Source organism: Callithrix jacchus, chromosome 20 (genome assembly GCF_049354715.1).
Source record: "Callithrix jacchus isolate 240 chromosome 20, calJac240_pri, whole genome shotgun sequence".
Lineage (NCBI taxonomy): Eukaryota > Metazoa > Chordata > Mammalia > Primates > Cebidae > Callithrix > Callithrix jacchus.
Genome location: NC_133521.1, coordinates 37169187 through 37181602, shown reverse-complemented (window position 1 = coordinate 37181602; position 12416 = coordinate 37169187). Strand labels below are relative to the sequence as shown.

At 43.6% G+C, this 12416-nt stretch overlaps 1 protein-coding gene across 16 annotated transcripts in view; it reads left to right on the top strand.

The window, feature by feature from the left end:
* The window catches only part of LOC128930282 (uncharacterized), a 968777-nt gene that overhangs the window by 940916 nt on the left and 15445 nt on the right, over nucleotides 1-12416 (top strand). For 2 of the 16 annotated variants that reach the window (XM_078357818.1, XM_078357819.1), the window contains one exon: nucleotides 677-8799. The exons of the other annotated variants lie outside the window; for them this stretch is intronic. In XM_078357818.1, coding sequence (XP_078213944.1) covers nucleotides 677-839 — 163 coding nt within the window. In that variant the 3' untranslated portion in view covers nucleotides 840-8799. Of the gene's footprint in view, nucleotides 1-676; nucleotides 8800-12416 lie in introns of those variants that run through there. 16 annotated transcript variants of the gene reach the window in all.

Sequence of the window (12416 nt, the reverse complement as noted above, 5' to 3'; positions counted from 1 at the left end):
GGTGACACCTACAGCATGGCAGTGCCCCAAGACCTGGCACCATGCTAGGAGTTGGCATTGGGTGAATGCTCAGTGAATGAATTGGTATGTGAATGTGGAATCCTGATAGCACCACACACCCTCTCACAACGTGGAGCAGGAACACCGATGCTCTATATTCCAAGAGATAAGTATCAATAATAAGAAGAATGGCAACAGCAACAATAATTGTACATTTCCAGAGTCCACTCCAGGGCAACTTTGAGCTGAGTGCAAGATGGTGCCATCTGATTGAAACACTACTGGCCCATAGCTGTCACCTCCCATTTCCCATCCCAATGGACACTTGGATGGGAAGAGGACGTTTGGAAACCCTAGGATTGTCAGTCAAGGATGCTAACATCCAGAAATCTCCATCACTGTTCCTTTCTCTCAGCATACCCTGTCCCTGTCTTGCTTTGGAGCATGATACATTTCAGGTATTGCCCCCACTCTAATATCTTCCCCAAACCCCCAGATATGGAGGGAGAGAGGATTCTGTGTTTCCAAATGTAAGTGTATTAAGACTCCAAGAACTGGAAGATGAAAGATGGTCGTCCTCCATGTAATTAAAAATGGAAACAATATCAGACTCAAGTAAACAAAATCCATTGAAGTTGAGCTTTTCCCATGATGATGACTTTGATTTGTGTTTTAGGTTGCTGTCAACAGAGCTATTTGGAGTTGGGGGAAGGAGAGATGCTTTGCTGATACGTGAAGCCCAGATCTTTCTGCCTGTGATGCAACCTGGCACTGGTTCTGGGGCGTCCTGTGCTTCCCTCTATCACAGGCTACATCATGACTCACACTGGGATCTCTGATTTGCTGGTGTCTGTCTGTCCACCTGTCAGACACCTCCTGGAGGGCAAAAAATGCTATGCCACGCAGACTTGGACATGCAGAAGGTGCCCAATGAATGCCTGTGAGATCAATGAACTTGCTCCTGTAGAACACCGTCTCAATTTGCTGGTGTGTCCCACCCTGGAAACATCTCCTCATAACCTGGTCTCTTTCCCTCTGTCCCTCTGCCACCATGTTAATATTGCAAATGATGCTATCTGGTGGCTTGTGTCTCCTGCCAGAGACAACGCCTTCTCCCAAAAAGTCCCACCCTTTTAATGTCTGTGAGGGCAAGTTGGGAGAGGCAAAGCTGATCCTCCTTGAAGCTTGGATTTTTTTTTTTTTTTATCATTATACCTTGAGAATAGTTTTATGAACCTCTTGCTAAACCTGAAACTTGGTGTCGGAATTACCAGTGATCCTCTGAAAAATGGAGCCAGAAGTGTCTCCAGGAGCGTGCTTGACCACTCCTAACAACCCATTTTCCAAGCTGCAAAAACCAACAACTAGTCCTTAGGGTAGGAGCAGCTCTAGAGAAGGCACAGAAGCTTCTGACATCACTTTTCACTGGTATTGTGAAAGAAACAGATTAACCCTGTGAATGTGGCTACCGTAACCTCTGTGTTGACTGAGCTGATTGGTCAATGAGGGCAAGTGGGTAAATGAATACACACATGTGTATCAACATACATAATATATACATATAAAATTGATATGCATATATACTTTCTTCTCCCTCTTGTAAATGTTTTGTTTTAAATGTCTACTGACTCTGCAAATCATGTGGTTCCTTGCTGCACTACCAGGAAACACTTGAATTAGTTTTTTCAAAAAAATGTATAAAAAGTGCCCCTTCTTTCAACCCAAGTCCCGTAGTGAAATGTATGTTCTTACAATTTCAATTGTATCATTTCTTGATGAAAAGAATACAGTGACAGAATGGTCCCTGGGGATCTATCACCAAAGCATAATGACCTGAAGGACACTAAAGGCGAAATACAACATTGTGCATTTCTTTTGTCCCAGAGTAGAGACCTGGAGCTGGATGAGGAGAATGGCAGAGCACCCCATGGTAAATGGGCTTTGTCCTAAGCACAAGTCCCACTTTGAAGTGCTCTATGGAAGCTTCTAGAACATTCACTGGTGGGGCTATTGTAATGGCTTAAAGGACTGAGGGTGTGCTAACAACCTCTTTGCTCTCACTCAAATCTGTGTTGAGTGTCTTTTTCTTTGTCCCTCTCTCCAGATCGATCCTCTGCCTTTCTCCACCCAGTGCTGTGCTCTGGGAGGCAGGTCTTTGTGATCAGTGGGCTCTCCAGGCCCTCTGGCTGGGTTTCCATTTGGGTCAGGCCTACAAGGGACATTGGAAGGAGATCAGAAGCTAGGGTCAGGCTGCACTGTCAACTTAGCCAGCGTTTTCTTTGCCTCTGTCATTTTCTCTCTCACTTGTTCTTTCAATTCCTCTCATCCCATTTACCCTCTGAATTTTGAACTCCCTCCCTTTCCTTACCTTCCCCCGCAGCAGGAGGTGGTACAGGCGCCCTGAAAACGGTAGCCCCAGCAAATCTCACTTCCCCTTACGTTTTTCTTATGCCTGGGGCTTTGTAAACATGCCCATGATCAAAATTTTCCTCACGTTGCCCAGGTGGACTCCTTCCTGCCAGGACACAAACGATACAAAATGTGTCAACCAAATAGAATCACAAGGGACTTGGTTCTCCTTGGGCGCTCCAGAGGTCCAAATTGAGTAGACTCTCTTTGTCGTTCTTCATGTCTCTCCTTGGACCCAATGTACCGAAGAACATGAATGACCTTCACACTCTTCCTGGAAGAGACAAAGCCAGGGTCATAAAAACCTTATCAGGGCCTTTCTTCCCTCCCCACTGACCCACCTCCTTTGAACCCCTGGATCAGAGCTCAGCTGTGCAAAAGAGGGAACTGCTAGACTAAGAGTCAGGAAGCCTGCAGGCAAGACCTAGGATAGCTCCTTTCCCACCCTTTGAATCTGGGTCACATACGTGCTTCCTCCGAGGGGTCATTGGTCAAGTCAAACTGACAGCCCAAGCTTAGTTTCTCATCAGGCTGTCCAAGGATTTGCAGGATAGATTAAGACAATTTAAAATTTGTCATGCTTGTGCTCTTGTTTGATTGGCTTCCAGCCTCCTCAGCTAGGCTAGGAGTTCCTTAGGTCAGGAACCACGTCTTGTGCCTAGTTCTCTATTCATCCACAGGCTCTACCCCAGGTCCATGCATTTGGGAGCATACGATGTAGGCAAAGGATTTCCACCTAAAAAAAATTACTTTTCTAGATTATCCTATAGCTAGGAATAGCCATGCAACTCAGTTCTCACTGATAAGATGTAAGCGTTTCAATGCTACCATCGATTCCTGCTCTTTTAAAAAAATACTGCCTGGAATGCAGACATGATGGCTTGAACATTAACAGCCACCTTGGGAAGGTAAAGTGACAAGCAAGAAGGAAAAGATATTAGAATTGCTGAGATGCTAGCTTTTATATAACTAAGCCACTGAACTAACACAAGCAGCCAACTGCCTCTACAGTTGTGTGTGTGTGTGCTTGTGTGTGAGAGAGAGAACATTAACCTTTGTCTGAGCCACTGTACATTGATTGCTGCTTGTAGCCATAGGTGTTCCTATCTGACACAGTGAATAAGATGTTAGAATAACTTCATCTTCCCTCACACTCCATTTGCTTTGTAAGTTGAAATCTGTGTACCACACACTGTTCCTTTAAGTGAGAGGCCTCCACTGAGAACCCAGTCATGGCTAAGACCCATAACCCCTTCCCATCCTCAGCAACTCCTGGAGTTTCTTCAGAGCAGACGCCATGTTGGCATTTGTATCCCTAGATACCCACGTCACATTTTTCACACAACTGGCATTCAGTAAAAGACTAAGGCCTAAAGGAAAAAAATAATAAGCTTCAGAAGTTCCAAAGAGAGTATTAGCAGTAACTACCATTTGTTGAGAGACGAATATATGTGAAATACTTTCTGATCATTTTTTCAGATACACCATATCCTAAAGAAGTTTTATTCCCATTTTGTAGAACCCTGGAGCTTTGTAAAACCCTAGTGCTTAGAGAAACAGGGACATTCCAAGCCAGGGACTGTGCAATCCAAAGCAGGTCAAGAGCAAGCACGGGGCATATAAGGGGGAAATGCAAGTAGCTCAGCTTTGCAAAAGAAAGCGTACAAAGTGGAGAGTTTATAGACTAATTTGTCCACAAATATGGCCAAATCACTCCACAAACTCATAATTTGGCCAAGATCTTGAGGCTTACGAATGACATAGGGCACATGTAAATCTGTCCCCAAACTCTGCTGAGATGTCTTCCCTGCTTGACCTCGATCCTGTTTAGAAGCCAGTTTGCTTTTCTTGTTTCAGCATCTGAAGACGCCAGCAGACCCAGCCAGGTGTTGAACCTGCATTTAAGCTGACTGTGTTTAAACCTTCAAAGTATCTATTATTCAATCCATGAAGGGTTCAGAGGATGGTGGTTTGGAGCTACTGAGAAAGTGTCTCTTTCCACTCTCTAATTTGCATGCTGGATGTCTATTGAAAGTTGCTATGGTGATCCGGTTGGCCAGAAGTTTCCGCTGAATCATCCCAACACATATAAACATAAGTGTGGTTTGAGGACCTAGAGCCCAGCAGCCAGGGGAGATGTCTCCATTTTTCACTTGTGACTCACTCGTGGTCATGCGTAGGCCCAGCTGTGAGGAAGGTGAAACCTCCGAGTCAGGTGTAGCTCCCAGGGGAGGTTCAGCCCAGCAGGACACAGTGAAATTGCCCTTGGGGAATCTGAAGGCCCAAGAAGGAAATGGAAACCTGCACCTGGGCAGTGCCTTGGCCCACTGGGTCCTTCTGCAGATGCAGGTATTTTAAGTAAATGTCTCAGTTTGGAGACCCCAAAAGGAAAGTCTGCAATAAGCACTTGCGGTCAGGTAGTTTATCTGGGAACTGAACTGGGAAGTAGAAGGGAAGGAGTGGTGATTCTGAGAGAGCAAGGAGGAAAAGCCAATAGAAGGATGTGCTGTCCAGGTGGCTGCTGTGGGCGGAGATCTGCTTTAGGGACAGCATCTAGAGGAATTGGTGACAAAACACAGTGACTTGGAGCAGGCTGCCAGAGTTCAAATCTTCTCTCTGCAAACTGCAGTGCCTAGAGGCCTTGCCGCAGGCCTCGGCAAGTCAGCCTTGACACTGACTTCTCTATGCCTAGAACTGGAGGAAAGAATACCTTGCAAGGCATAAAGGATGCGCACAGTGGAGCCCAGCACAGAATCTAGTATAGCCTCACTCCATTTAGGCTTCTTTCTATTTCCTCTTTATGAAAGAGGTTCAGCTAAACAAGGTCTGCTATTCTTGGCTGTGGACCAGGCCCCATAGCTTATGACTGAGTCCTCAATTTATATAACTAATGATTTGAGCAGGACTCCCAAAAGTTGCCCTTCATCTTCTCCTTGGAAGTGAACTGGATTTGGCATTTGCTGTTCTTTGACATATGTACTGTGTAACTAGGCGAACATGCATATGGTTATCTTTACAGATAAACAAACGTAGATATGTATACAGAGTTGCCTAATTAGTCCCTTGTTCGCTACTTGGGAGACTTTTGGGGGATACCCCTGGGTCTGAACAGGAATTCAGAGTTGTGAAGGGAAAAAATTCCAAGGCAGGCTGTTAAAATGCTGTTAAAAGAGAGACACCGTTTTTCAAATGGATGTAGATTTTTTTTAAAACTGTGCATCACATTACATTAGCGACAGTGTAGAAAACAGATGCAACTTTCCTAGGAAATAACTTTGTCCTATCAAATCCCTAAAATATTTGTACCCTTTTGCCTAGCAACCCAAAGTTTTTATGTTTATCTTAGGGAAATGATCAGATATTCAAGAATCGTGTACACGGATACGGATCAAAGCAGTTGGTACATTACTGAAAAATTGAAAAGGATCTTATTGGCCCCAAATAAGCAAAATAATCTAATACATTATGTTTATAATCATGTGATTAAATGTTATGTGGCCAATAAAGACATTCCTTCAAAGAGTATTCAGTGACTCAGAAAGGTATGGATTGGTATATTATGAAGTGGAAAGTAGGATATTAAATCCTATATGGAAGTAGGATATAAAATGTACATTCAATCTGATCCCAGTTCTCTTAAAAATATTTTTAATTATACATTTGCATATGTGTGTAAATATGTTCGTACATGCATTCCAATAAATAACTTGAAGGAAAATCCTATTGGCAGCCACTGTTTCCAAGTTATCATCACCCATATGTTTATTTTCCGTTTTTGTATTTTCTAAATTTTCTGTACTAAGCAAAAAGTACTGTCATAATCAGAAAAAGAAGTAATACATTTGATTTATAAAAATGCCAAAGAACGCAAATTATAGAATCCTGGTCATTTTTCATTAGCAAAATATTTATTCAAAATGCAGTTTGGATCTGCCCCAAAAAGGTGAGGATAGCTGCAGTGTGGTTACAGGAAAAGCTGCTTTGATGCATGGCCTCTGATTCCAAGGAAGGAACAGTGAGAAAGACAGCCGGGTGGATGTGGCAGGAGGCGATCTGTAATTGCCTTGAATGGCAGCTGTCAGAAGACCACGTGAAAAGTTGCTTAGTCTCCGGAAAACTCAGAGTGTGTGGTCCACTACAGTGCCTGCTGTCACTTCCTACCTTTGCGGGTATATCTTTGACTGTGCATAGAGGTTGAAAACTACAATCTCTTAACCTGCTGACCTTAATATCATCTCTAAATTCTCTCCTTTGATGGCACCTCCATTCCCACACCTCTCCTCTCTTCTCTTGTGGCCCCAAGTCTGTGTTCTCCAGCTGGGACCTTTCTCACGAAATCTAGTCCTGCATTCCCAAGATATCACAGAACTTAGCTGACTGGGTGCCTTGTGAGTTATGGAGGGGACAGCAGGCACTGTCACCATAACAGAACTCTCCTCTGTGGCCCAGATGCATTTCTTCTCCTGCCTTTGTTTTACATCAGTAAGAAAATTTTTCTTGAGTCATGGATGATTTTGAGAGTTTGAGGGAGTTTATGAGACCTTTGCAGTAGGAGTTTGTACAAGACATCGTTTCATTTGGGGGCCTGTGAAGACCCTAAGGGGTCTGACACATCAAGTTAATCATCCTGCTTCAGATCAGCCTGCTTTCCACAGCAGCTGATGGAAACAGAGCACTTACTGCCTGCCAGGCACTGTGCGGGGTATAGTGAGCACATTATCTCATTAAACATTTGCAACAGCTGAGTTTTCAACAAAGAAGCTGAGGTCTAGGGAGAGGATGTACATTTGTCCAAACAACGCAATTTGTTTCTAGCAGGCTGAATCTGAGCCATCATCTATCTCAGACCACTGAAACTCTCAACCACCCTGCTTGTAGCTCCTGTTTGATGCACACTACCCCCACAACCATAGATGTTCATTTAAGTGTTTACCAGTATCTCCAACTGCTCAGAAACTGGCCTGAAAAATATTCTTCCTCACACGACTGATTCCCAACCTAGGCATCCAAGCAGAGATACCTCTGACTGCTGAATATTGATTCTCTTTCTTGGTCAAACAATATCATGATAGTAGTTCTGGAAATTAACATAGAAAAATGATTGAATAATGAGCTCACGATGCTTGCACCACCCTGGACTGGGCAAATTTTTTAGGGTTTCCTACTGGTTGTCCATATAAGTAGGGTTGCACCTTCCTGAAAACTTTGAAATTTATTTGCAGAAAACTGTGAAATCTGAGCCAGCAGGGTTTCCACTCCTGAAGCCTTCCACAGTGCTTTGGAGCTAGTCAAAAGGAAGGCTGAGGACCTCTGAAAGCCACCCACATGGCTGCTACCTGAGTGCCTTCCCCCTACTTAGCATTACCATCAGTGGAAATGAAGAAAAACATTCTTATAAAAATCCCTTCTGTAAATTAGCTGTGGGTTAAAAAGGAAATTGCCAACCGTGTTTTGATTTTGGGAAGACAAAATGATTTTAAGACTTTAAAAAATAATTTTTAAAAATCCTGTGGTTCCATCCCCATGTTGTTATAGGGAAATTACTTTGGTCGTCATTCATTCATTCATTCATTCATTCATCTTACAAGTTTGTCAGCTACAATTCTGAGTGTTTAATGTGGGCTACAGACCATCAAGGGTGCAAAGAATATAAGATGAATTTAGGCATCGTTCTGTCCTCAGTAAACTCCCGGAACAAAGGGAGATAGAAATGTTCAAACAAGTAATTACATCCCAGGACTGTCTGTGCGTAGACAGACATAAGTCAGGGAGGTGCCAGGGCAGGAAGGAATCACATCCAGCTTGGCCTGAGGAGTCAGAGAAAGATTCCCAGAGGAGGTGAGAGTTGTGCTGTGTCCTGAGGCCATGGTGCAATGTGGTTCCAGAAGGACAAGTAGGAGGAACAGTGTGAAGATGCACAGAAGTGAGAGAAAGAAGACCCACCCTGGGATCTGAAAGCATTCGAGGAGCTGAGAGCCATGTGCAGGAGGATCACACATGAGCTGCGAGGCAGTATCACTGGGTAAAAGACGAGAAAGAAGTCCATCACCTAAATGGTGGGTGTGAACATCAAATAGACCTCAGAGACAAAGCCCTGGGAGATTTAAAGGTGAGAAGATGAGAACCATTCATTCATTCATTCATTCATTCATTCATTCAATCTACCATATGGCCAAATCATTCAGTACTTGCTATGTGCAAGGCATTGCACTAGGCACATGGGAAAAAATGGTGAACAAGACAGAAATATCCCTCCCTACAGAGCTCACAGTCTCAGGATGGAGACATCAACTAAGACAGCAAACATTTTCTGTAAAAACCAAATAGCAAATATTTTAAGCCTTATTTATCTTGCAGTCTTTGTTGCTGCTGCTGTTCCTCCTTTTTTCCTCCCTCTCCTCCTCCTTCTTCTAAAAACAACACTTCAAGTACAAAAAAATATTCTTAGCTCACAAGGCTGTACCAAAACAGGGTCAACAGTGCAAATAAGATTCAGGAAAATGATTCTGGGAGAAAGTAGAGAGAACCTGCAAAGTCCCTGGGATGGGAGCAAGCATGAGAGGCAGAGGAAGAAAGCTAGCAGAGCTGGAACAGAGAGCCCCACGGGTGTGGCTCAAACAGATGCTGGAGCCCAAGTCAGGGACTGGATTTTAAATGTAAGAAGAAAAGATACCAGAATGTGCATTCAAAATCTAACATCCGCCATTTTAAAATGCAGTCAGCTAAGGATACAGGGAAGAGAAAGCAAAAGGAAATAGGAAGTGAAAGAATCCAGGATGACTGGGAAAAAATAAGCAAACAGAAAAGCAAGCAGAGAGATTAACGCCGCTTCCCACTTTCTGGGGTACTTATGGCGATTCAAGAAGGTGATGTAATTAAATTGCTTACAGCGGTGGCGGTGATTTAGTAGATGCTCTCTAACGGTCAACTATTAGAACCAATGCAGTGTACAATCCATCGCGGGTTCTAAATCGACTTTTGTGGAATGAGTGAATGGAATGTGGAGTGAATGTATGAATGAATAAGCAAACAGAAAAAAAAAAACATTCAGCAAAGACAGTTCCTGCTTTGGAGGGCAGAGGAAATCATTGAGGGACATCTCCAACAGCGAGGGGCTATTCTGATATGAATTCCATCAATCCACACAAACTGAGGATTCAGTTAATACAGCTGCTAAATAAGGTTTCATCCTGCGGTGTCAGGGCACTGAGGGCACGCCATCTGAGCCTGGCTTCTCTGCTCGGGAGTGCATCCAGCGCCGAGACCCCAGGCAATCTGCCTGGCAATTAGAGCCGAAAAAGCCAAATTCCATTTCTAAGCACTTTCCCCCTCTTGAGCTTCAAATTGTTCTTGGGATCTTTTGTGTTTCTCCAACACAGGATCTGTGCTAAGCATCCAGCTCCCTTCCCACTGTGGGAGGGGAGAAGAGGTGGACACCAGCATGAATCCTGACCGGGATTGGGGATTCTGCCCTTAAAGGCTCCAGTGTTTAAAATCTTAACAGTCATCTGAATGTCATCGAACCATTATGTCAAGCAGCTCTAACACCTGCAAAATAACCCAGGTACCAAAGCGAAACAGAACTAAGGTGGACTCTGGAGTCTGATGGATGGATGCATGCCTGGAAAACTCACAAGCACCCCTGGACTCTAGCCCCCCTCCAAAGGGTTTTTATAACTTCATGAAAATGCTTTAGCATTGGGTTTTAATTAAACATTTAATATGCATCATGCAAATTCACTGATTCTGCCAAGGAGGAAAGGATGAAGCTTAGACATCTCCAGCTAAGATCACTCCTATTTTCATGGCAGTTATTAATGGAGCCTCCAACCCCACCTCCTAAGTTTAAACAGCACTGCAGGAGCCGGGGAGCACCCTGGATTTGGAAAGTCACTGCAATTGTGTTCATTTCTGCTTCTCAGATCAAGTCCTAAGGCTGGTTGAAGAGAGGTACATGAGCCGCTGAAATGAACATGAAACACTTGAAAATGGACCCCATTTGTCACGGTCTCTTTCTGTTCCCCCTTCCTGCTGCTCTGGCTACTGTGAAGTTCTGATCCTGGGAAAGGATGCCCCAAAAAACCCAGAACAATACTTTGAAGAAATGGTTCCTTAAAGGGCAAGATCTTACTACTGCCTGACCCAGGATGGTTGAGAGTCTCATTAAGTTCATATTAATCGACCAAAATTCTGGAAGAACAGGGAATCTGATAGACTAAATACTTTCATTAACTGCAAATTAATCATAAAACCCTTTCAGATTTTTAACTATATTGTTAAAATTCCTTCTAAATTAATATTGGTCTCATTTCCCCACTCGTTAAAGGGAAATGGGACAAAAGTCTCTCTCTGGTGAGTAGGGACTGGAAAATACCCTTGGCTATTCTAAGCACCAACATTCACTGAACAAGACAATAGCTGTAGAGCAGTGGTTCTCAGCTGGGTGATTTTGTCCCCTAAGAACATTTGGCAATGTCTAAACATTTTTGGTCATCACAACTTGTGGGGAGTAGTTGCTAGTCACAGGGTAGAGGCCAGAGATGCTGCTAAATACCCCACAATTCACAGAACAGCCCCCCACCACAAAGAATCACCCAGCCTTAATGCCAACAGTGCTAAGGTTTAGAAACTGCCATACTGAGGTAGAAGAGGGTCTGTAATAGCTAATCATCCAGAATGAAGATTAAAAACAAAACAAGCCTGCGTTAGAAGAATCTGGTAGGGACTCTGCTATCAACCAGTTCAGTGACCTTGAGCTCGATATACATTGAGCATATTGAATTAAATTTATTTGCTCCTTCATTTAACCAGCTTTTTTGAAAAATGCTGTGTTCCAGTCTAGGCAGAGGAAAGAAAATAACTGATATGCACAAAGGTTTAATGCAGGAAAGAGGCAATGTCCAAAGAAGACCAGAGTGATGGAAAAATGGTAAGGATGGAGGGCAAAGCAGGGGGTCACCTTCCGGACCTAGTAGATCCTAGTGAGAAGCTGAACTTCTGTTCCAGGCATGATGAACAGTTTCAGACAGTGAGTCACATGACCCAGGTTGTGTTTTCACACCAACTTCCTAGTCAGTACCGTGCTCTTCTAACTCAAATAATTAAATTATACTGACAGATAATGAACATGCTTCTGTCCTCACAAGAGTTTTCAAGGCTGGAGGAGAAGTCAGCCTTCCTCATTGAATTCTGGAACAAGGAAATCTCCCCGCTGGCCCTAAGGGCCCACCCAAGAAACACACTCTCCTCTACTCACAACAATAACTAATTTTCAAAGTAGTTGACTACATGTATGTATCCATTTATGGACTTATTTGGGGATTTGAATGAATGGAAGATAAGATGCTATCCCTGTCTTCAAAGAGCTCACAGGTGTATGTCAGATTTAAGACAAATCGGCAATGGTAAACTCCGTAAAGGAAGTATTCAGAGGGTAGCCTGGGAGGCTCAGAAGTAGCCTTCTGTTCATTCAGAAGGAGGCACATTACAGAAGTGTCTCTGAAGACATAATGTGAGTTGGAATGCTCTTAGCTGCAAGTAACAAAAGAAAAACACAGAGCTTGCAAAATGAAGTTTTTATCTTACTCAGACCTCTGTAGGTGAGGAGAGATTCCCGATTGGATGCTGGGGGCTGGATACTGTCTTCAGGGACCCATGAGTTCCTGTTATCCTGATGGGCCATGTCCAGTAGATCATCTTCTGACCCTTGGGGTTCTATCAAATGGGTGCAAGGTGGCTGTTCCTGAATAGCAATGTGTACCATTAACTACCTTTATTGAGATGCCAGTGGCCTCTTACAGGATGTTCATATAAACTATCCACTGGGGCTACTAGAAAGTACAATCACTGACTTGGGTCATTATTTCCTTTTCTTCCCTTCCAACATCATCTAAAGTCTGCACTAGGATTAAAGAACCTGAAGTTATTCTCTTGGGATTTCACAAGGCTTAGGTTAGCCCTCAAGTCAGATCATTCAAGAGCCAAGTGGTTTTGGTGGCTCTGGGCCC